Consider the following 25,588-nt stretch of genomic DNA (forward strand, 5'->3'; position numbering starts at 1 on the left):
AGGTGTCGTGCTAGATTCGCGAAGTTAGCACGACGTTTTTTAAAATGTGAGTTTTTCATATAAGGAGTGCGGAACTCTTTCTAATTTTTATCAGGAACTGTAGAACTATGAAAAGTGCTATTGGAACTCTAGGTTTTTTTTTGGAATTCGTAGAATGTCGTGCCAACTTCACAGACACATGGCGAATGACAAATGAGCCAGAGACGGAGCGAAATGAACGCGCGCGCGGGAATCGCCGATAGTATCGTGGGACGACGAGGGAAAGACGGCGAGTTCGTGCGCGGATGGGCTCTTTTCTCCCGCGCCTCTTCCGTGGGAATTTCTCCGTTAAGGTGAAAACGCGATTATTTCTGCCGCGGATCATGCCTGACCGCAAGGTCGAATCGTCTGCTTTTCGGCGCGCGCTGTTCTCGAAAAGCGAAGGCGGAACGCGTACGCGATCGCGAAGACCGTTCGAAGCGCAATTCTTCAAGTCCGCCCCCTCTAGACCGTACAACTTTTATTTCAAAAGTTTTTTCGCGAAATTGCACATTTTCGAAATAGTTGGCTGTTAAGATTGAAAAGACTCGCCCTGTATAAGCCCTGAGAAATGGACCGATCGCTGTCGAGTTCTTCTCATTTTGCGACTGTGATTGGTCAATTTTGTTGGGTCTTGGCCCATAAATCATCTGTTGTAGACCGGGACCTGCGCGTCATTTCCAAAACTAGTTGGAGATCGCGTTAATAAAGGCGCATCTTTGCTTCCCGGCGCGCATCAATTAGCGATTGTAAATCTACCGGGGACGACACCTCGACGCACCGTGTAATTAAGCCTCGCGGGCGATTAAGGCGGATCATCGGGAGACCTTTCTCGCGCTTCTCTCGCGTCCCCGTATCACCGGCGGTACACTGAGATTTTGCGTGCAACGGCGAAATTCGACACCACGCTTATCGGGCACGTACCATCGAGAGGCCCCGCGGCTCAAAACACACATCGCGCGTACGCGATAATCCTGCGGAAATTATTTCGCCTCGACTCGTTTAAAAAAAAATTTTTTTACCCCGGTGGCCGGTCGCGCGCGCGTGCAATTCCATCGAAATCACTCGAATACCACCCCCCCTCCACTTTACTGCCAAACATATGTAAATCTAAGGGGACATATTTTATCGACTTCGCTGCCCAGATCATGAATATTAATGAAACATGTAAATGCACTTGCAAATTAAACATTATGCAATTCAAATATAAAAAAACCCGCGCGCGTACCCCGCGTAAATAAATAAAAGTATAAATGGGTGGCAGTTACCGGAGGGGGAAAAAAAAGCTTGCTTATGAAATTGACTAAGTGGTCGGCACACGAGCCGCCGTTCATCCGTCGACGCGCGAGTCATCGATCGTAACGTTGTGCTTGCACATGCGTTTATGCAGATTTGACGGGTTGAACCGCGGGTAAGTGTCGCACACTGCCCGGCAAAAAGTTGAATGGTTCGCATCGTTTAACGATACCGGACGACAGGCGCGCGCGCGCGCGCGCGTCGGATGGCCGGCGTTTTACGCTGAATCGGCCTTAAACGAGGACGCGCGAAAAAGCGCGTCGCCGCGCGCGGCCGGGCTCTCGCCGGCGAGCAAAATGTTATAAAGCGATCTCTCCTTGAGACGCGGCACGCTCGATCGAGCAGCCGGAGCGAAAGAGAAACACGGGCCCGGCGCGGTCGACGACGCTTGTCAAGTGCGAGTAAACGCGCGCATTCCCGCCGTTATCCGCCGATTCTACAAAGCCCCCTCCCCTCCCCCGCGTTTTCCTCGTCGAGCGCAAGGCTGTTTTATATTTTATACGCTACGTGCCACACTTCCCATGCTTTCCTCCGGCCGTCGTTGATTCACGTGGTTTTTCGCCCCTCGATTCTGGATCGCCGGCAGACGTTAGATCACCGAACGGACGGACTGGTTATCTAATGCCCGCGTATTAATCCCCTCGGCGCGGGATTCGCCTCGTTGAACTTTATCCCGGGAGAGCCCGCGGTCTCGAGAAAGTCGCTCCGCCCCCCGGGAGTCGGGATAAGACCGGGGCGCGCGCTCTTCCGAGTACGGAAAAGCGTAACAAGCGGGGCGCAGCGGGAAAGAATGGACCTCTGAAATCGCTCGTTTGTTCCGTCGCACCGGCCGCATTTCGCCAGACTGATTGCTTTCTTATAGTTAGTGCCCTATTACGCGGCGGTAACGCTACGTCTTATTTCTACGCGTCTCATTTTATATCTCATTGTGCGCCGCTCGCGAGGGGAGAAGAGAGAGGAATAGAGACAAAGAGGAACCGATGCATGGCGGAGATACGTACGCGCGCGCACATCTTCTCGCGCTCGCACACGTACGCAGAACAGAGCGAGAAGCGAAGAGAGAGAGAGAGAGAGAGAGAGAAAATATGCACTCGTCCCCGCGGATCTAGTCTAGCCTGTCTATAATCTGGCGTTCACGTAGGCGCCGCGATGCCTGTGTGCCCGACGATACGGCGTATGAACGTGCACGCACGTACACACGCGCGCGGCTCTCTCGTTGCTCTCGTGGGCTCCCGATCGCCGCACGTGTACACGCACGCGCGCGCAAGCCGAGAGATGCACACGGCGGCGGTGACGACGGATGTACGCGTACGCGACAGACACACGCGCCACACACGCGCACCCACCCACACACGGAGCGCGTCTGGATTACGTAAAGCCACGAGACCGGGTATAACGCGATCAAACGACCTACAAATCGCGGGGCTTCGCTTTCCGCCCGGCACGAGCGGCGCGAGCTGAACTCCGCCGCGCTGGGGCCCCTCCCCCCCCCCCCCCGCGCGAGAAACGAGATCGGCAAAGATCAGCGAATTAACGGATACGCGCGGCCCGAGAGGCCTCGTCTCGCCTCGAATGCGGACAAAGAGAACTGAGATTGCTAAACACGTTTCGCCGTGCCGGCGCCAATTTTACGTGACCGATCGTTCACGCGTCGCGCATAACTGATCGGCACACGCGACGCCTCCTATTTCTTTTTAACAACGTTTTTTTTTTTTAAGATTGTGGCAGGCTCTGCTCCACATTCGCCTGAAAATTGATATTCCCAGTTCGGAGTTCATTCTACATCCCTAACTAAGGCCCGGTTTCACCAAGCGTCGCTTAACTTCAATCATAGTTCAATTCACGTTTGTCTCTTTCTAAAGTAACAGTTGGAAAGGGACAAAGAACGAATTAAAGTAAGCTTAAAGTTAAGCGACGTTGGTGAAACCGGACCTAAAGCTCGCAACTGTCAACGTGGCCTGTTATCGAGAATGAAGGCAGAGATAAAATACGTTTGAAACACACAAGAAGAGCGTCCTCGTCTTAAAAACATGAATTGCGCTTAACATTGAAAGCATTGATGATTTAATTAAAAAGTTGCGACTTAATTAAATTCAGAAACCCGTGTAGACTCTACTGATTCGGTTAACAGTCAGTAATAATAACTGAATTAACGTTGCTAACCAGTTAAAATGCCGTTTTGCGTGCAAAGTAACGTCTCGCATTCCACGATAATTTCACGCAGAAAGTTGTAATTTTTTTGCCCCGGATTACACATCCCCGTGAGAAAAGCTGCTTCGTGCAGGATCGATTAATACGAAAAGAATAATCATGTAATCCAATTCCGTTGCTTTGGGATTAGCGCGCCGAGAAATTGCTCCTTAACGGCATATCGCCGTACGTATCGCATACTCCGTTGCAACGATCCTCAATGAACATTTCGAAACGTATTACACGTCATTACTATATTCGCAAGTAATATTTACTCGGCGATTAAACTCAACTGCTGTATGCATCTTTAATTAGACGATACGCTAAGCATAAATAATGTTCAGCACCGTCCGATCTATCCGGGGAAACTTTTTAACGTCGTGAAAATTAGTTGCCGAACAAATAACTGCGAATAAAAACGAAACAATTAAATGCAAGGGAGAACGCGTCTCGATATCACAGCGATAACGCGAAACAATGAAGATCCTTATCGAAGGTGTGATAAGCCGCGCGAGGATCAACCGGCAAGTGTTTGCGCAAATAAAATCAGTTTCATGCTAAATGCCTCCGCGAAGTTTTGGAATATCGGTTGTGTACACGTCGACGTAACAACTGGATCAGACAATTTGCATGAAAGCAATGGCGTTCGGTCGATTGGTTTTAGCGTGAGTGCAGGAAGCCCTAATGAATTCCCCGGCTACCAATACACGAACGCATGTCGAGAAATGATCGTTGTTTGCCATCATCGCTGCCGGGCATCGTCATCGTCATCGCCGTCATTGCGTTCGCTCGGTATGTATTGCCATTAAAACCGAGCGGAGCGGATTGCGTAATCCGCCTATTGGTATACGCGATACACGAGCTTATCGCGAATGTTTCGATACAGATGGCTGAAAGCGCGATATTTCGCAGGATAAGGGATAAACGATCATTGAGAAAACAATACTGCTGTAGATATTACACGTGCGTCATGTTAATTGATGATTCGGAACTAAGCTCTGACAAATTTTTACATCTATCGATTGAAAACTCCTACAACTGCGATTTGGGCGTAACACGCAATCAGTGGATTGCAAATCTGTCCAATTTTAGTCCCGAGTCGTCAATTAACGCCTACTGCCTGTTACTGTGTAGAATCACTTGTCTGAAAAAAATCTTCCACGGAAGATTTTTTTTCCGAGATTCTTAGTACTTTTTTATATGTAGAATAAAATCCTTTCGGGAATAAATACACGTGCAGTTGAAAAATTATCGCCCGTCGCAAAATTTTTTCGGTTACTCGACACTTTTCAATTTGCAGCATAGACTGCGCGGCGCAAAATAATAAAGAGCGGTTGATTTAAAGAGACGGGAGACTCGCGTGGGTAAACGCCGACGCTTTTATCGCAGTCTATTACTTTTCGCACCCGAGATCGGGTTTAATCGCCGCCGCTTCAAAAGCGAGATTATAAGCGCGGAGTGTTTAATTACATACGCGGCTCTGCGAGTGCGCGGCAATGACATTCATCCGCCGGTGTATTAATAAGCGATGCTTCTCGCGGGTAATCGAGATTTCAACGGGGAAGAAACAACTCGTTAAAGGCGTCCGTTAATCTGCCGGGATGCTGCTATTTTCAGGCGCGACAAAAGGCGCGTTGCGTAACTCATAACATTCTCTGGTCGTGTGAGCGGAGTTTATATATATATATAATGTGTGTGTATACGGCGGACATGCGCATGTTTTCCGAGGAAACAAAGGAGACAAGAAATACCTGGTGGCAACAGATATCAACTTTTTCCACTCAGCGGAATTTAACAAATCCGGATTGATCTTCCTGTTAAAAACCTTAAAGATATCTTACAAAATGAGAATATTCTTCAATGTCGCCAGCATTAATTAACAACGTCAATTGACCATATCTAGCAGTTTTACTAATACAGATAATTTATCGCGGAAAATATTAACCTCAGCCAGGAAACTGTTTCCTACATGTTCGACAAAATACTTGACACAATTTAAAAAACCTAGCGTTTCCGATTTTCCGGCAAATCGCTCGACGGAGAAACAATTAACGACCTAGAACTACAGCGGAATTAACGCGGTACGAGGGAAATTCGCGAGACCGCCCGCGGCGGTGCGTCGAGCCGAAGTTTCCGCCTGGTCGTTGATCGAAGAAAATTCGGGCTTCCGGTTCTCTTATATTATTCGAGTTTCCACGACGCGGCTCCGCTCGTACGTAAAGTCAATGTATAGACGCCGGGCTATATCCGACAGGATACAGACAGAATCTCCCCGCCGTCCGCCCACGAAGGAAACGGAGGATATCTCTCCGATGCGTTGTTGCTCGCGGATCCTCGCCGCGATGCGACGCGATGTTTCTTTGGCCCCTTTAGTTCCGGCGCGTTTAACAGAAGCGTATCGCGACGTCATGCCGGAAGAATGGTATCGGCACGTGACGGAGATATTATATATATATGTATATTATGTGTACATAAATGCATATATGCACGCGCGAGTTCTTAGTCGCATAAATGCGCTTTTATGGCTGCGAGAGATATTCTCGCGACGCACGTCTCGTATTTTATAATGTAATAAATGCGCCATTTACAGTCGCGCCCGGCGTTGCGCAATGAAATATCCGCGATTCGTTTCTGTCGCGCGATAATGTTCCAAGCTAGCATTCGAGGACACTGAATGTCGCGGGTAATTTAATCCCGAGCTCCTGTCCATCGCGAAACTAATCCGGGCCTTTCCCGTAACCCATAAATCTATTAATTCGATTAAAATACGTAACGCGTACGACGGTAATGCTAACCGAATGATCCTTCAACCGTGATTTGCACAAAGTCGCACCTGTTATCTCCTACAGTCGCTCCCGCCTGTTCTCCGGTTATCTTTTGATCTCGCCGACTCGTTAACCGTCCACAGATTACCATTCACGTTTTCGCAACACCGTTCGATAACGCCGTCCGTTCGAAACCGACTGAATCCGAGAAGTTTGCGGAATCGCGGAACCGAAGACGGGCGGTTCCTACCAGCTTACGTCGGAATCCGAGAGAGATGAATAGGAATTGCCGCGTCGAGAAAGAGACAGAGAGGCTCGCTATCCGCTCGATTGAATTTTCTGCCCGGGGTGGATTCGGCTTTCTTATATGCGCGCGAGGGAAAGTCGCTCGGCCCGGGGTTTTTTCCGGGGGGGGGGGAGGTCCGTCTTCTTATCAGATATCTTTGCGGTATCTAATTAGGCTAATTATACCGTTCGCGGGTGCAAAGGGAATTACGATTCGACCGGGACGCATGCCGGACCCGCGCGATCCATTGCGGCCGGCTGGAGTGACCACGTAATCAACGCGAGAGCGGCCACCCCTATCGTTCGACGCGAATTAAAAAAGCCGTCCCGACGGAAAAAGCATGTCGCGATCGATCGCCCCGCAAAAACGCCCGGCATCCTGCGCTCTGTCCCGCAGAATTTCGAGTGCGCCAACGGATTTAACGGGGAAATGTAGAATAGGTAGACGCGAGTGTTGCCTCCGCGCGAAACGCCAGCAAACGGATTTTTGCGAAATATCCGGTCTAAAATAGCATGTACGGCCCGAAGAAACGCGCGGCTCGCGTGCGATCGCGGCTGTTAATAATTGAAGGAAAACTTTTAATTAGACCTGCGTAACGTCCTAAGCCCAGGCAGCGTTCTAGATTAACGGACGGAGCATGAATTGTTTGAAATCTTTTAGTTGCTAATTGAATAAAATTTAATCTCGAGTACTGCGAGCGGCGCTTTTCCGCGCGTATCCTTCGTTCTTATATTCTATTATGTCTCGCTCCTAAATCCAGGCAAATGCGGTGTTCGTGCAAAGAAAAAAAGTGGCGCTCTCGTTGCAGCAGCTTCAAAGGTGACGAGGGAAGAGAAAGAGACAGAGAGGGGAGAGAGAGAGAGAGAGAGAGAGACCTCAGCCTGGTCGTCTCTGTTTGAACGCGAAGGAGAAGAAAGGAAAATCCACGGGAGCGAGCACTCTTATCTGCCGTGCAAAGGAATAAAACGCATTCTTCGTTGTGTCACGGAGAATGCGTTTTTCCCGCGGAAGAACGACAAATAACTTTATCGCGCGCGCTGACATCCACGAGTGTGTAAAGAGCGGCTCTTGACAAATCATGTCCGCGAGCGGAGATAAAATAAGAACCGTCCGTAAAAACGACGCTCCCGGCTTACGGCGGCATTACAATACACATAAACGGAATGACATTTCCCGGATATGATAATGTACGGCGCAGTTAAGTTACCTTCGTCCCGAATTTTTCTCTCCTCCCAACTTTAATAAAAGAGGCCAATTTCAGCTTCGACGATTCACGATCGGAACGAAAGCAAGCTATTCCAAATCCTAACGGCACGGCACTGTCTCGAATGACGGCGAGGTAAAAAATATTGTACATTAATCACGCGTCTCTTATATTTTGTTGATTTGCGGTATCGTTACTTGAGAAGGACCTGAAGTAAGGTCGAGACGTTGCAACGAATTCGATAAAATTTGCCAGCTGGGTTGACAATAACTCTCACTGTTTTAAGAAATACATTCTTGATATTCTTTGCTCGTTAGCAGTGTAAGGTGACGAAATTCGGATCAAACAAACAAGTGGGGAGAAAACAAACAGAGACACATTGACTCACATCAGCTCTCTCTCTCTCTCTCTCTCTCTCTCTCTCTCTCTCTCTCTCTCTCTCTCTCTCTCTCTCTCTTTCTTACGACCGACGCCTCCTACGGACGGCGCGGTCTAGTATATAAGTCTATGGTCGAACCTCACGCTCGACGCAATAACGATCCCTCTTTCGCCGCACGTACGGCATCTTCATTTCCGCCCCCGCGCGCGTATGACTTGCGTGCCGCCATCCGCGAGATTCCGACGAGGCTCCGTAACGATATCTCGCGCCGGATGCTGTTGATCGAGCTGGACAGTCGAGCGAAACCGCGGCGCGTGTTCCGGAGTTGCAGATTTCGGACGCGATAGATCGACCTCTTTCAATGAGCAGTGCGCGCGCGAGTCATTCATTTAACGAATGTATACCGGAAATCGTGTTATCGATACTCTCGTTTAATCGATTCGCTCTGGTCGCGCGCGGATGAAAAATACGGGAAAACCCGGCCGTGCTTTATCGACTAATGTCGCTATTAGAGACCATAGTATCCGACTTTGGAAGGAAAACACAACTAATAGCGTCTCTACGAGGTCGATCCGCGCGCCGCTCTATTTATCGGACCGAGTAATCTCCCAACTAGCGAGCTTTAATCCCGACCAACTTTAAACATCGAGCTGGAGCGGGATGAACTATCGCGCGCGCGCACTCGGGGCGATTTTCAGGACGGACAGGCCGGGATGAGGATTTCCATAGACAAAGATACAGCAGCGCTAAATAGAGCTGCGGATTCCTATTTCGACGAGCGTGCGGTTCTAAAGAAGAACTGTTACGTAAAGCAGATCGTTCACCGATATTCGTTTCAACTAATTAGAAATCCACGATATCCGCGATATCACGTAGACTTGGGAACTTTCTTAAAAACTTTCCACGCAGCGCGAAAGTCGGCGAAGCGGCAGCCGCGAGGCCTCCCGGACGTCTTTCGCGCGTCTCCTCCTCGGGCTCTTGCGTTATTTTGGACCACCGGAATCCGATAATCCGCGCACCGCGTACCCCCCGTTTATCAGTTCGAGGCTACATGCCGTTCTTGCGGGGCGCAACAAACCGGCACGCGCGCATTTTCGCGGCGCGCGAATGATCGCGCAGATTGCAGTCGATATTTCACACAGTCCCCGCGCGCGTTGCAACAACGTGTCACGTATCCCCGATATTGGGGGAGTGCGCGGCGACGCTACCCGGATACGGTATTCCGCGCGGTAGACGAGCTACGTGATGCGTCGCGGAAAAGTCGCAGAATCCGCTTTTCCGTTCGCGGCTGCGCCTCGCTTCAGGCAGAAAAGCAAGACAGAGAGAATGAGAGGAGAGAAGAAAAAGAGAAAAAGAGAGAGGGAGCGGGAGAAGTCGAAGTCATAAAAGCTGATCGAACTCGTAAGAAACCAGCGCCATTTTCTCTCCTTCCTCTCTGTCTGCATCCCTCCTGCTTTAACAGTCCTGCTTTCCTTTCCTCCGCTTTCCCTCTCTCTCTCTCTCTCTCTCTCTCTCCCTCTTCGTCCTCTTGAGCTTCCCGTTTCTGCCTCTGCGTTCCGCTTGGACGACAAAGACGCTAAGCGGCTTCGCAACTCATCGTACGGTTACTAACGCGCGGTTACAGTTATGATTGTTAGGGGAGCCGATCAGGCAGCCTCTCAGCCGCGTCTACGGCAAAGAAACGGACGACATGTCTCTCTTTGTAATAACTGTGTTTAGAAACCGATGCGTGCGCGCGTTTACCTTTGATCCTCTCATCCACTTTAACGAATGGAGACGATAAAATTATTACGTCAATGCGAATAAAAGCGCGCGAATAAAAAGTACAGAGAGTTGAATAAGCGCCAGTCCTCCTTCGTCCTGACGTACCTAGACGATTGCACTCGAGTCGCAGGAAGATTAAGATTCCGTTCCATCGAAATGCACACGGACGACTCTGCCGGTAGAAAACGAGGAACGTCGCCCCGTTGATCGCGAAGCTCGGCAGAATCGGATCGCTCTCGTCACGTTCTCATTAGGGAAGGTTAAAACACTCATTAAGGAGGGTTAAAAGTCGAGAAAACACCTGTTGAGCACGCGAAAGGACCAATCGGTGCGCGACCGGGATTTCATTCGCGTCCCGCGAAAGAAATAGTATTAGCGATCCAATGCCGGGGCGGTGCGTCGCGCGAGCGTAATGAGAGAATGCTGTTACGCAATTAAGCGGTTTAACAAGCCGAAGGGAGCCGAGTAGTAGTTCTTTCGTTTCCACCGCCGTACAAAAAGCACCGGGCACGTTAGACGATTCCCAAGTCATTAATAACCAAGTGTCGATTTTAATGTCGCGTCCGGTTGCGAGATCGCGGAAAAAAACTTCAACCGCGTGGAAATTCGCGCGCGCGCGCGCGCGCGCGCGAGATTCTATCGGTTATCGTTATCGATGCTTTCACCGCCGTCGCTCTAACGGAGCGCGATCTCTTTTCGTTCGACGTAAGAATTTCTTTCGCTCTCCAGCGTCCGTGGAAAAGGAACTCGTGGGCGAAACTAAGAATTATCATCCACAGGATCGTAAGACAGCACGCCCACTCTGTCATTTGTTTTGTTTTGCGTCGATCCTTCTTGCGCATCCGCCATTACTTTGGTGGAGCCAATGAGACGGATGTGAAATCAGCGTGTGACAGTGTGACGGGATTTTATACCAAAACCATGGCGGAATACCACGTGATAGAAAAGACCTAAGGACCGACAGAAAGTGGGGATACTAGTTATACTATGATCTTACTATCCAGAACTGCGAGAGCAAGAGGACCGTCATAAACGAGCGCGATTCGCGATAACCTCTTTCGCAATAATCGGCCAAGATCCTTTTCAATTTATATCTGCGCCGCGGTTCCCTGAAAGAAATGATCCTTTCTTTCCAGCCGGATTAGAAATAAATTCCGACGGGAGTAATCCCGGCGGAGAACAGCGCGGAGATAAGAGCCAGAGGGGGTGAAAGTGAAGAGGAGAAGGGGGGAAAAAGAAGGTCATGTTTACGAGTCACGGGGAGGATCCAACGGGTTCTCGACTTGTCCGTAATGACCGTGCGAGGTTTCCCTGTAGGCCCTTAAGGCGGCCGCCGCTATCGGCCGCGCCAGATCCGAGATTGAGGTCGGAAGGCCTTTAAGGACCCATGGATTACCCCCGGCAACCCTGCGGTTCCGCGCGGAAAAGTTGACGGGATTGTGAGGGAGGCGCGCCGGACGTCTTGCGAAATGAATGTATCAAGGTGCGCAGACGCCCCACGATGGCGTTGCGTAATACGTAACGCTGAATAACGCGAGTAATGAGCAACGCGAAGACACCGTCTTGAACAATGGGCCGTCACAAAGGTCGAATCGGAGCTCCCGAGGTCGAAGGCGAAGGATCCCGGGGCTGGGATAATTACGTTACTCGTTTTTCCAGGCCGCGAAAAGACCTGCCGAGCCACGCACGGAGTCGTTCCTTGGCAAACAACAGAAGCGACGTTCCCGGTGAATCGCATTTTCTGCCTGCAGTTTTCCGAGAAGCGATTAAGTCCTGTGGCAACCACGAAGCTGTGCCTCAAGTGAGCGCCTCGGTACTGGAGGGCACACGCGTGACATAATGTTTAACCATCGCTCGTAAAATTCGCAACTCTTGTACACACCACGTGCAATAACAGTCACGTGATCGTTAATCTTCGGTAGCTAAGCGAGCGAAAACTCGAGTATCTTATTCAGGGATTTAAATTGAGTAGCGTTAATGACTGTGATTGAGAGCAAATTCATTAAGCGCTCCGCGTATTACCGTGGATTTATACACAGGGTGAAGACCAGAGGGAGAGGCTATCGGTTAACGTTAATTGAAGCGGTCAGTGAATCTACTTGGCGTGGTGCCTACGATTACTAACTAGACGGTAGTGAAAAGACAGGGCGAGAAAGGGCGGAGTGGCTCTTAAAACGCAAGAGAAAGATCCATTAAGCGATCAGACAACGCGAGGCTGGGATTCTGCTTGAATAAATATGACGAGAGAGAGAGAGAGAGAGAGAGAGAGAGAGAGAGAGAGAGAGAGAGAAACTGTAAGAAATGAACGGCAGCCTGATTTTCTCGCCTTCTCGCTCATTAATTATTCGCGACTTCGCAACCACCGCGAATGGCGAGCAAACAGTCGTGCCTTAATAAAATGCCATTTAATAAGGGAAAATAGACTCGTACCCGTTTTAGAACTCGGTATGACCGTTAAATGCGCGCGGCGAAATGCAATCGTGTGCGGCGAAATTGATCGACAGGCCGGCATTCGTCGCTACTTTCATTTCCCCGTACAGAAACATTTTTGGCATCATCTCGCCGACAAAAAAGACCGCAAAATGTTCGATGTGTCAATTTGACTGACGCGTGACGCTGCTTCCCTTTATCGAAAGAGAGAGAGAGAGAAAAAGTATTACAGCTGACAATAAATTAATAGCCGCCAGACAGTAACTGTTTTAATTTCCATTCGCGGAAATATTTTATCACGGTGCAACGCGCGGCGCTAGATTAGTCTGTGACGCTCGCGCGCGGCTATATTTAGAAAATGTTGGTCACATAAAGATCAATGTGTAAACAAATAAAATTCATAAGGCTCTGACGTAAAATCACAGATACGAAGTAATAATGGATGTAAGAGCGAAAACAGGATGTTAGTGTCTAAATGATTATATTTTCCGCAATTAATTTAAAAATTATAATCATTTAGACGCTAACATCCTGCCTTGGCTCCTATATCCTTTATCACTTCGTATTTCTCAAGATATAAATCTCAATAGCGATGACGTGATACTTAAGAAAAATAACTCTATGGTAAACTTTCCATGAATATCTTAGACGTAAAAAAGCTGGGATACCCATACCACATTTCCCCGAACGAGTGCGAATGCTCGTCGGGTATATTTCCGAACAAAAAAAAAAGGACATCGATATCGCCCGTACGCGAGCGCAGGGACATGCAAGTGTGGGGCGGGCGATTTTTCGCCGATATCGCCGAGGCAGAATAAATGGAAAGTGTACTTACCCTGACGGGGGCACGGAAGAGGTTCGGCGCATGAGAGGCATGCATGTTGGGATTATGGTGTCTTGTATCAGGACCACCTCCCGCAGCCACCTGCTCCGCCTGGACCGACATCGCCGCGCGGGCCTGTCGCTCTCTTTCCCGAAGCCGGTCCCGCTCCACGCTGAAAATCAAAATTGCCATTCGATTAGTTCGTGTTCACATAACGCGAGTGCGACGTTCTTACAGTTTACGCACAAGGGGGAAACCGCTGGGAGCATTGTGGTGTACAGATTTGCGGCATTACTAGGCATTTTTTGGGGCATTAGGCCTTGCTGGGGCATAATGAAGATAAAATAAGATAATATTGGTGTACAAGATTTTGGTCAGCGGTTTTTCCCCTCGGTTACGCAGTATCAGAATCTTCCCACGAGAGCTACATTTTAACAACACATCTATTAACGTGTGGCAACTGTAGACGACAATTGCACGCCACACGGCAGAATCGCTGGCACGTCTTACCCCGTCGAGTTTTCTGCTATAGATTATAAAGTTATGATCACTTATTGTCGGGCGTAACTTTCCGCCGTAGACACAGTAAATACTGAGCGTCCCATTGAGTAAGCTGAAGCTTGTGAAGAGGGAGACAGAGAAGATTTAAGAAGGCTGTCTTTCTCTGTCTCACCATCGTGACAAGGGAGAATCACGCTTCTTTTCTTTTACGATGGTGTAAGGCAGAGAAAGAGTCTTCTTAAATCTTCTTTCTCACTTCACAAGCTTCGGCTTATTCAATGGGACGCTCAGGCCGGTATTCATAGTTCGTTCTTATATTTAAGATCATCTTAAGTATACTCTTAATGTGTTTTCAACCAATCACAGAGCCGTAGTAGCGTCTTAAGACAACACTTAAGATGATTTTGAATTAAGAATCGACTATAAATACCGGGCCTCAGTCTACATTTACTATGTCCACGCTTTCCGCAATAATTGTCAGACGCGAGCATCTAACGCTTCGGAACGGGGAGAGTCCCCGATCGTCTTTCACGGAAAGCGAATTCGCTTATATGACGGCGGTTGGAATTCGCTTATACGACGCAGTGCCGAGAATAACTGCCGGTCTTTTAGGAAGCGCCGGTGGAAGCGACGAACGACGGGTCGAGTCGAGGCAAGGCGTGGACGAAGACGGAGGAGACAGAAGGGATTCGTGACGAGGGCACGGCCGAGGGTGATCGCAGCTGGCGCAAACACCTGTTTAGTCGCGTTTCCGGTGACGCCGATACTACGCGCAGAACGGGGCTCTACAATTTTCTATTCGCCATTCACAGGCGAAGGCTATAACAATCGCAATTTAATAATTGCAGGCTAGGCTAGTAATTAATAACCACACGATCTCCCTAGGCCTAATGACCTTTCACTTACGAATCTTCATCGCTGGTTCATAGAGTAAAAGTCATATTATATCAAGTTATTTGAATAATTCGAATTCAAAACTTGTGCAACGTGACTTGCATAACGAAATAACGTGCCGTCTTCAATAGTGACAATAAAATTTTACTTTCTCTCCTCTGAAAGACCGTTTCGTAAACCACTGGCGTTCCCTTCTAGAAGTACCGCGTGTATAAATTATCCGTTTTTTTTCTTATTATTTCAACTCGCACAACACGTAACGCAATCAAAATGGCGAGTACGGAGCGAAGAGTTGCTTTAAATAGACGTCTAAAGGTCGGTCGGGATGGTTTTCCTTCTCGTACGCGCGTTATCTGACACACGTTGAACGACTTGTCGAGAAGCGATGCTAATGTTTGCGGTCACGGCGGAATTTTTCCAAACGCATTAACATAAGTAATGCACGCGCAGCGGGTGAGCGCGGTCTCGTTTTTAATCGTGATACGGACCTTTCTCCGCGGGGAACACGATAGGTGCGATAAAGAGAGAGAAAAAAAAACGTACAATCGAGCAATACATTCCTTTAGCACGTGCGGCAACGTCCGACAGGAAACGGTCGCGGTGCGTCGCGAGGGAAGAAAATGCGTGTTGTACGGAGTACAAAAGGTCGCAAGCTCGCGTTGCGATAAAACATCGCCGTATAAATTACCAAGTCGCGGGGCATTAAGAAATAGTGATTTCATATGAGGTATGACATTATTCAGAAGCGAAAGATATCACCCAGTCGTTCATTAGAGTGATTAATGCCGTATGTGCACGCACTCGCAATACACACATTTATCCATGTGTGTCGAGAGACTTTCCCGGGGAAAAAATCCGACGCCGGAAGGGCGTCGTTTTTCGGGACGAGTAAGGCCGATACTTTATTAAGTGCGTTGATTGGCTGCAGGATGGTAAAATTCTCGAGTATCTAGAAATCTTCTATTCAGCGGCCGATCAACACGCACTTGAAAAAGTTTTTCCGAGAGAGAAACCGCTGAGGGCATTGTGGTGTACAGATTTGTGGTATTACTGGATATTACTAGGCAATTTTGGGCATTGGTTTGGGCATTGGATCGTGCTGGGGCATTATAAAGATAAAATAAGATAAAGTAATGTCCACTGGGCATTAGTGGACATTGGTGTACAAGGTTTGGTCAGCGGTTTCCCCCTCGGCCTTTTCAGTCAACATTAGGTACTTTTCCCCTTTGTAATACATACTTGTAATGTACATGCTAAAAGTTTCTTCCTTTATACACGAAAGAATGCGAATCGCCAGTAGTTAATTAGCAGCAAAAAGAATTGTTAGACGACACTAGGCCGGCAGACGGTTTATTTGTTTGAGTCCGACGTTTCGACCGTACGGGTTTGTGGTCCTTTTCAAGGAATCTGGTAATAAATATTACGTCATCGATATTAAATTAAAAACGGAGGTTTGACATCCATCTCTGGGCGTCACTCGGAGAACTATGTTCGAAGGCACGTCCATCCGACGTAACGACCACAGTAGGACAGGTAGGACTTTATCAAATTCCTTGAAAAGGACCACAACCCGTATGGCCAAAACGTCGGAATCAAACAAATAAATCATCCGCCAGCCTGATATCGTCTAACAATTCTTTTTATCGTTTCTTTCTTTATATTGCGGTTTGAGCATTTGAAATTGGTTTGCAGAGTGTACTTGAAGAGGTCGAAACGTTGTGACTTAAAGATCAACTTTTTTTGCCAGTCTGGTCGATTTTTAAAGAATTTTTCCTTTGTTTAGTTACCACTGGCGACAATAAGCTTCACTCACGCCTGAAAAATGTGTCGTACGGCAAATGTAATATTAGCCCAGAGCGATAATCCCGGCACTTGGCTTGGACAACGACGGCTTCGGCCCCGGATTGTCTTCCACAAAGCGAGCACGTATTCCGATTAGGAGCCGATCTCCCGAGGCGCGATTCCCGCGTCGTCGCGCGATACTTTCTCGATGGTCTCGACGCACGAACCGAAACGAAACGTGCATGTCGATGAGCGAATCGCTGCATTGTCATGCAAATTAAACGTACCGGCAGTAATCACTGTTCGCCGCGACCGCTTAATTGCGGATGAATAGTAAGGAACTACGCTATCGTATTCAATACACTTCTCCACTCCCGGATTATTCCCGGCCCCGGGAAAGGCTCGAATGCGCGAACTTTCATTTTCGCCGCGTCCGAGACCGCTCGAGACCGGTTAAACGTCCTAATATTATTATCATCTCTCGCGCCGCGCTCTATTAAATTCCCCACCGCGCGCGCAAAGGCATAAAGATGTAAAAAGTTTTTCGGGACACGTCGCGCGCGCGTCTCGCATAATAGAAATCACCTGACCCCGTTCGCTAAAATAACAGTCCAAATTATAATTAACGTTCCCTCGCGTAAATGCCGCGCTCTCTTCGGCGAACGTCTCTCTCTCTCTCTCTCTTTCTCCTTCTTATTAATTCAAGCCTGCTTATTATTCGTGACGGCGAGAAATATCCGATGGAAAGTTTAATCGCGTCCCCAGTCGTGCATGTAAGCGACTCGGTAATTTCTCGAGACCCGTAATATAATCGAGCGAAGTTAAGAACGACTCTATTTGTCCCGGGGTGTGCACGCTCGCGCTACTAGAATACATTTATCCCATTGCAGCCGCTCGGTGCAGAATCCCTTTTCGCACACACGTACACACACACACGCACACACAGTGCATTACGGATGACACGTTTGGCCGCGCCGGTATTTCCACGGCCGAATGCAGTCTTCCCGCAACGTCGCGTTACTTTCTCGGCCGATACCCCGAACGTCCCTCCGCGTGTCGTCGGGCTCCTTCTCTCTTTTTCTTTTCGCCGCGCCGCTTCATGCTTCGCTAAATCAGCTAGAAAGTATACTCTTAACTAAATCGACGCCAAAAGAAAAAAAGCAGATTGCTCGTTCCCCGGTTAAGTCGCGAGCCGTTAATCGCGATTTCGTAACGGCCCGAGATAAAAGTGCGGGACAAATGTGAATAAAGCTCTCGCGGGGTACACTTATCTTCAACATTAGCGTTAACTGCACAGCCGCTTCTTCTTTCTATTCGCCTCGGCTCTAAAATTGTATCGCGCGCCCCGAAAGAGGGACGTCAGTTGTAATCGTCAAAAATTTCGATCTAATGTAATTCATACCGATTCGACAATATTAGTTTCCTTTTATTCCGAACGAAGATCGACGCAGATATTTAAGAAACTTCAATGAACAATTACTTGACCATGCCCGGCAAATTTTTATGTTTCAACTCACAACGTTTCGACCATGGTTTGTGGTCCCTCTCTGTTCTGCCTTTCGTGAAATCAAGATTTGTTCCTTGTTAACCCTTGAAAAGGACCGCAAACCACGGTCGAAACGTTGCGAGTTTAACCATAAAAATTTGCCAGACATGGTCAAGTAGTCATGGAAGTTTTTTAATTACTACTGGCTACTTAGAAGATTACCTCCCGTTAGCAAGTATTTATAATTAAGACAATTCCCTTTGGTCAGTTTATTCCCTTCCCAGCGTGGGAAAGCGCGAAGGGCACGAAAACATCTCTGTCCGCGCGAGGAGGCAAAATTCCGGAGCCGACACGCATCGGCCCGGCTCGGCTTTATCGAATATCTGGGAATATTGTCACAGAACGGTCCAAGTTCATCGAGCTAACGAGCTCGAACCGCTCTCGACAAGTGGCGAGCGTACGCTCTCTGTCGGTTTGTTATTTGCGCGATCGAAACCCGGGCTGGGCCCCCGCGCGAGGAATGGATCGGACAGTTTTCAAAAATGTTCGTTTAACAATCCGGCACAATCAGCCGTCGACGGTGGCGTCTACCGTTGGAGAGCCGCGCGCGCCACCGAAATCACCGCTCGCTCTCGCAGCGAAATCGATTGCCTTTTTGATTTCCACGTTCGCTATTTTTCGCATCGGTCTTTGCGCCCGCGATTGTTGTTCGCGCGCGCGATGATCCATCACGGACATACGGGGAATAACGCAAGATTGCGTATTCGCATTAGCGCAGCAAATTAACTTATGCGGGGAGAACTGTGCGATATGTCGATTTATATGTCTTCGTCGACGACTCCCTAAAATTTTAACGAGAAAGTTTACAAATACACAGCACACACTCGTCATTAGGAAACACCTGTTGCAACATTTCTGTATTATATTGACAGTGTGCACTCTCGAGAAAAGATAATAGGCTCTCGAGAGAAGACATCGTTTACTGAACATTTCATTACTCCACTTTTCCCTTATCGCGGTCTTTCGAAGCGGACCGTCGTGCGAAATGAATCATTTTTAGAATAAGCGATTTATTATCATTATTGCGGCCCATTATTTTTATCGTTTAGCCCGCGAGGTACGCATCCGGACGTTTTATTTTACTCGATTAATGTACTTTTAAGTACCAGCGATTCTCCGACGGCGTTTCCAATTCCCGACGAGCGTCGCGATCGATTTAATCCTCCGTGGATTAATTCGCGCCTCTTTCGCGGCCGACGCAGGAGCGGCCGAATTAGCCGATATTTTTTCAATATCGGGATGGGCGAATGTACCGCGCGGTGGATTTTTCTCCTCGTCGTTCGAGCGAACGTTCAGCGGCGGCGGCGGCGGCGGCGGCGGCGGCACGGCGGTGCCCCGGTCCGCCCCGGAGGCGGGATATTGCCAACGTAGATAATTAATTCGCGTTAATCGCGGCCCATTTGAAATGGTAATGAGAAAGGGATGATTTAAAGCGGCTCTCGCCAGCTGCGATTCGCAGTTTGCCGATAAGAAGAAAGAGAGAGATAGAGAGACGCGTACCCTCCAGGGACAAAACAAAATATGCATACATTAATTGGTAATCTAATAGCTTAATGACGCAACGTAAGTATTTTGATATACAGAGTGTCCGGGGGGCAGGGGGGAAAAGGTCAATATTCTGGGAGGTGATAGTATCGGTCATTTTAAGCGAAAATGTTCATACGAGTATACGTCCCATTACCCACTGTTTCAGAGATAGAGCTGTTGCTTCTATACAGGGTGTTCCAGGAGGAAAGGTCAATATTACTGAATGGAACATTCAAATAGCTCTATCTCGGAAACAGTGGGGAATGGGGCATGCGTTCATACGAGCATTTCTGCTTAAAACGACCGATACCACCGCCTCCCGGAATACTGACCTTTCCTCCTGGGACACCCTGTATAGATACGTATCGCTTGCACAAAGAGATAAAAAAGCAAACGAAATGAGAGCTCGAGTATGTCCGCGTCGACAACGTGTAACTGTCGTTGTCCACGCAAAAGTTTCGACGTGGCGCGAAAGGAGAAACAAGGGAGGGGAGAAACGCGCGTTGTCTCCGGGCACGTAGAGGCAGCCGAAAATGAAATTAATGCCGAGGGCGGAATAAACGGTGATTGAATAAACGAAACACGAATCGAGGAAAGCCGGCTTGATCTGCCTTTAACCGCGCGCCTCTTCCTCCGCCCGACCCCCGTTCGACGTCCATTACTCCGAGTTTCTAATCCGTCTCGATCCATCGTCTTGACTTTAAATCCCGGATTACACGTAATAGACCGGCCTCAGCTATCGCCGTTTTCATCGGCGGATGCCCGCGATTTGCTTCCGTTCAGCGCGATTTATCGGCCGTTCTCGCGGCTCTATCTGCAAATGCATCTTGTCAATGAGCGTCCACGCCGCTCCCGCGACGACACGAGGTCATTTGTCTCGCTAGCGTGTCGGAATTGTTATTTTTTTCACCCCGAATTTCGCCCCAATGGTATTGATCGTCGAGAAACGCAAAGTGAAACGAGCACTTTTGACGAGCGAGAAAGGGCGCTTGCGATGCACCAAAGTAAAATTGTCAATTCACTTTCCTCCATTTCTGCCCCCATTTATATAACGTACATTTACGATAATTTTATACTGATAACTCATTATAGATAAACGAACTGGTTCCAGTTTAGCCGAGCGTCCAAGTTTCCCACTTGTTTCTATTTATATAATATATAATGTAACGCGATTCAAATGTGTAACCTGCAGCCACGAAAATCAACGCCGCGTTCGCCCGAGACTTCGCCGTCTCGGTGCACGGCGGCGGCAACCCTCGCACGTTCCCCTCCCGCACCCCTTTCCGCGGGGTCCTGCGGAGACAAAGGGCGCAAAGGGAAACTGTACCGTCAAAAGAATCACTAGTGGTGCTTCGAGCGGATAAAACCGTTTTCTCGTGCTCCTTATCCGGGCGAGTCGCGGGACAAGTCGATTTATGTCGCCGGTCCGTAAAAACGTCATCGTCCCCGGGTCGTTCGATGACCCGGGGAATATCCTTCCGCTCGCCCCCCCCCCTCGCCCCCGTCCGCGCCCCGCAAACTCACCCCGTCCTTTTCAATTGCGCGATAAAGGATTATTGCGTTATCGACTCCACCCACTACGAAGGGATCGTCTTCTCGGTCGGCCAATAAAACACCGTGGCCATGTTTTACGAGGGACATCAAGCGCGTTGCACGGCACTCTTTCCGCTCGGTTCGCTACTTTGTAAACGTCGGACGTGCTCCATGTACCGGCGGACCCCTGCGACCCCCATCGTGACTCGGTCGCGATACGATTTGGAACGGACGAAATAATTCGACTGCGACAACAAATGGGTGGGGAGGAAAAAAACAACGCGAGATAAGAAACGAGATCGAGGGACTCCCGGCAACGTATCTCGCGTTGCCAATGTGTTAAACCGCGGATCACTGGTGTCCGCGATCTCGGCAGCTTACGTTTCAGCGTACCGGAAATTTAGGAGCAATAATGGGACGAGCGAGAGGGGCTTGAAGCGCGCGATAATGTTAACGCGTTGTAGGAATCAATAACTAGATGGAAGCGGTCTTGTTTTCATGTATAGTATACAGCGTAGTGAAAATGGAGCTGGCGATAAGGAGAGCCGGTTACGACACGCCACGTGATGAAATGTGTGACACTTCCACGAAGGAGCCGCGCGGCCTGGTCGCACGCGCCGACGTCAGCGTGACGTTCGAATGTCGAATAACACGGCGATTTAATGCGAGATCATTTTCCCTACGGCGATCGGACTGGGAGGAGACCATGTGAAAGGAAGTAGCCGATTTTATTCGCCCGTTACAGCAACTCGATACGTCTCCATCGCTACAGCACACACGTAGAGGGAAAAGAGAAACGGCGCCGCAGCGGATAAAAGCGAATTTACGGGAGATAAATGCGCTGCAACAATGCGCCGCGTAATACACCACGCGGTACCAAATTCGCTATAATTAACACGATAAAAATTGATGACGGTTAGAAAATTAAATGCCGATTGCAAACGCAATTAGCGAGTTAAGTTAATTACTTAAAAAGTCGAGAGATTAAATTGGAAAATAATACGCCCCTGGTCGACACTTATGGCGTCGCGGTATAATGTCAAAATTTTCGCCGGTTTAACAAAGTCAGGCGCACGTGTCTGTCCGCGAGTCGCGCGACATTTAACGGGCGACGTTTAACGCGAGACAAAGATAACAATTTTACGCGACAATTATTACGAACGACCGTTTAAATTGCGGCATACCTACGGGCGTTCGCTTTGGTAACAATCGCCGCGAGGCTCGCTGCAAATTCGCGGCCAGGCGCGAACTCGCGAGGTGGCCGGTGGCCGCGCGTTTCTCGGAAAAGAAACGCGAGAGACGCGGGGCCTCTTGGCGCGTCCGCGAAACTCGCGCGTGTCGAATCGAAATCTGCACGTGTTGCAACTCGCGGCGCGACTTCTTGCTCGCAAAGACGAGGGTTCTGAAGTTCTGACAAAACGATAAAGAACCGTCTCTCTCTCTCGCGCGCGCGCGCGCGGTGTCAGCCTTCTGTGCGCGCTTTAAAGAGCCCCCCCCCCCCCACCCGTCCACGCGAGCGCGCGTGAGAGACCGCACGGCACGCTCGCACCACGTACATACAACACGCTCCACGCTCACGCACGCCACGGCCGTACGTGTGGAGAATCCAACGCGGCGGCGGGCTTCGTTAACCACTCGGCGAACGCTAAAGGGAGGGAGAAGAGCGCTCCGGTTAACACGAGCTAGGACCGACGACGTCCATTTTAGATCCCCGAGTGTGTTTCGCGCGTCAAGAAACCCGTGTCGTCGTCGTCGTCCCCCCGTTAAAACAGCCGCGTTACAATGGAACGCGAAATGTCTCTCGCGAGTCTCCCCGTCCGCCCGGGCGGGCGGCCCTCGTCAAGGGAATCGATTTTCGCTCCGGCGAAAATTGCGTGCGTTTCACATTTTCTCGCTGCAACTCCGAGTACGTTAAACGCGCCGGGGTGAACGGGCATATTAAAACTCGACCGAAATACAATCAGGTCCCTTCGCTGCGAGCGCGCTGGAATATAATGCACGGCATTTTGTCACACGTGCGAAAACGTTCCATCGACCGACACATGGCCGCTTTATCGATCGCGAGAGGGCCCGTGGAACCCCATACAGTTCCATAAACAAAGTTAAAGGTCCAGAGAGAGAAAGAGAGAGAGAGACTCGAGCGCGACAGATCAGCGACGCGTCGACGCTGCGCTGACATGTTGCATAAACATATACGGTCGAAGAAACGACGACGACAACGATATAGGTGAGGTCTGAAAGAGCAGGAAAGAAGGCGGGAGAGGCGAGCGCGAGTGAGTTGTCGCGTTTATTTTGAGCCCGGCGCGAAGGCTAAACGGCGGATCGCGAATTCCTGACGATTCGGCGGCCTCTCCTCCGCGAGCGCCTCTTTTCTCTACTCCCACCCCGACACGTCCGGGTTCCCTCCTTCCGCCCCACCCCGCGCGTTTTGCCGTTAACGCGCGCTATTAATATGATAAGCGGTGTCGCGGTTGTGCGCACGACTAAAGAATGTAATCGCGGGAGCGAAGATGCATTTCAAACGGCGCGATGTTGTTTCACCGTGAGGGATAATCGCTGTTACCGCACTCTGTGTGCCTCGGCGACGTGTTTAGCAAAATATGACGCGTATGAATACGCAGTTTCCTTCGGGCCGCGACACGAACCCCGATGTACGTGCGCGAGGAAAAGAGGAAATAATTTTGTGGGATAATCAAAAAGACGCTTTAGAAAATAGCTGACTTGACGCGCGAATCCGCTATTTCGAGAACCCCCGGCTTTCGAAATTCTGCTTGTTCAACCTAATGGCTTCGTATTACGAATCGCGGAGGGATATCGGCGCGAAGTTGCTTGCGTCTCGTGATATTCAAACTAAAGTATTGTGTTTCTCGGGGAAGACAAATAAATGTTTGCTGCAAATCGAGACGATAACAGACGTCGGTCCGATCCGTCGCACGCGCGCACGCACTGCCCGCGGTCTGTCACGTACGTAGGTCTTATCACTTTAAAAATTACAACCTTGCAACTTTTTTTAAAAAAAAGACGCCAAGTATAAGCGCCCTCAAACCAAGAATTATTTGGATGTATTTTGTCAGAAAAAAATACATTTTTATTACCTCTACAAAAGTAATGATATCATTAAATTGCGTCAACTAAAATGGATATTTATACAAACTAGAGATACTTTGTTATTTTTTATATTAAAATGTTACATCCAAACAATCGAGCATGAGATTTTACCGAAAGAAATATCTGTTACGTAGGTCTTATCGACGCGAGTCTCATGGCGAATTCGATTGCCTACACTAGTGCGCACTGAGTGCGCACTAAGGCCAGTTTACAGTCAATTTTTACATTTAACTTTGCCTTAAATACATGCTGAAAAAGTATTTGGCCAAAAGAATGATCCGGGTGGATGCTATACAGATCATTTCATTGGCTACGAAATATTTCAAGAGACATTTAAGACGATTCTCAGATATAAGAATTGACTGGAAACAAGGCTCATTGTCAGTGCGCGCGCCCAGTGCGCACCGGTGCAAGCAACCGAGTTCGCTATCAAAGTCGTAAGAACAATCGACTGTAATTGGCCGAGTCAGTCAGACACCTGAGAGTCGACCGATCACAATCGGCTATTCTTACGACTCTTGCATCGTAGACCCCGCATTAGGCTTTATCTACCGAGCACGGAGACACATCCACGTGATGTCGCACGTGTTAATGTATCTTTAGAGTATCGAGGTCGTGCGGCGGAAACCCGAAATAACCCGAACCAACCGCGCGCTCGTGGTAGCGACAGTCGGCGCGAGTCGACGTAGGCATGTGACAGAGGCATCGGAAATGGATTCAATCTTCTAATGATGCAGATATTACGGACGAGATGCGTTGCCAGCGTTCTCTCTTTCTCTTCCCCCCGCCCCCCCGTTCCATCCCGCTCGCTGACACCGTTACGGGCAGGAGCCGATTTACGGCGGATTAGCGAAATAATCTTCCCGTTGAATCACAATCGACGCACGACGCGGACCCGATGACTCGCTTCCATTGACACTGACACACTGACATCGTTTCGCACGGCGGCGGCAAGACGCCGGTGGCGCGGCGACCTTCGAAAGCCGCGAGTTTCGTGGCGTCCGTCGCTAATCTCCTTGAATGCTCCTTATTAAAGCGATTTAAGCCACTCGCGCGCGCGCGCGCGGCCGCTCCCGCGTCTCGCGTTTCGCGCGCGGAACTGAAGCCGCGGGGGACCCGCCGTTCCGCGAACGCGCCGCCACTCCCGGGGCACGCGTCTCTCCGCTCGTTTGAATACGCGGATTTTCGCGAGAAGCCAATTGCACTCACTTAACGCGCTCGAGACCGGCCGCCTTGTATTCGCGGAAGTAACCCAAAGCGTTTCCCGTGGCTCGACAAGTTTATGCGACATCGTTCTAGAGCGATCTGTCTGTTATGAAGGACGCAATCATTACATTGATTTGACATCAAAGAAATAGTCGTGGAAACACCCGGAGGAAAAAGTTTCATTAAAGTCGAACAAATTTTCTTTGAATTTGGACCTCACCGGACTTTTAAATCGAAGTTTCATTTGATCGAGATCGAAATCTCTATGAGAATTTTTATCTATTTCGTCAAATCTAGCAAATGTTTTAGTACAAGTAAAAATTTAGTAAATTCAAA

The 25,588-nt window shown here is 49.2% G+C and overlaps 1 protein-coding gene across 3 annotated transcripts in view; it reads right to left on the reverse strand.

Moving 5' to 3' along the window:
• LOC105568726 (AF4/FMR2 family member 4) overlaps positions 1-25,588 on the reverse strand; it is a 254,235-nt gene that overhangs the window by 129,116 nt on the left and 99,531 nt on the right. For all 3 annotated transcript variants that reach the window (XM_012024593.1, XM_012024595.1, XM_012024594.1), the window contains exon 2: positions 13,168-13,327. In XM_012024593.1, the coding sequence (XP_011879983.1) occupies positions 13,168-13,327 (160 nt within the window). The remainder of the gene's footprint in view (positions 1-13,167; positions 13,328-25,588) is intronic.

The sequence above is a fragment of the Vollenhovia emeryi genome, unplaced genomic scaffold (assembly GCF_000949405.1).
Source record: "Vollenhovia emeryi isolate VEMERY1.0 unplaced genomic scaffold, V.emery_V1.0 DF939127.1, whole genome shotgun sequence".
In the NCBI taxonomy this organism is placed as follows: Eukaryota; Metazoa; Arthropoda; class Insecta; order Hymenoptera; family Formicidae; genus Vollenhovia; species Vollenhovia emeryi.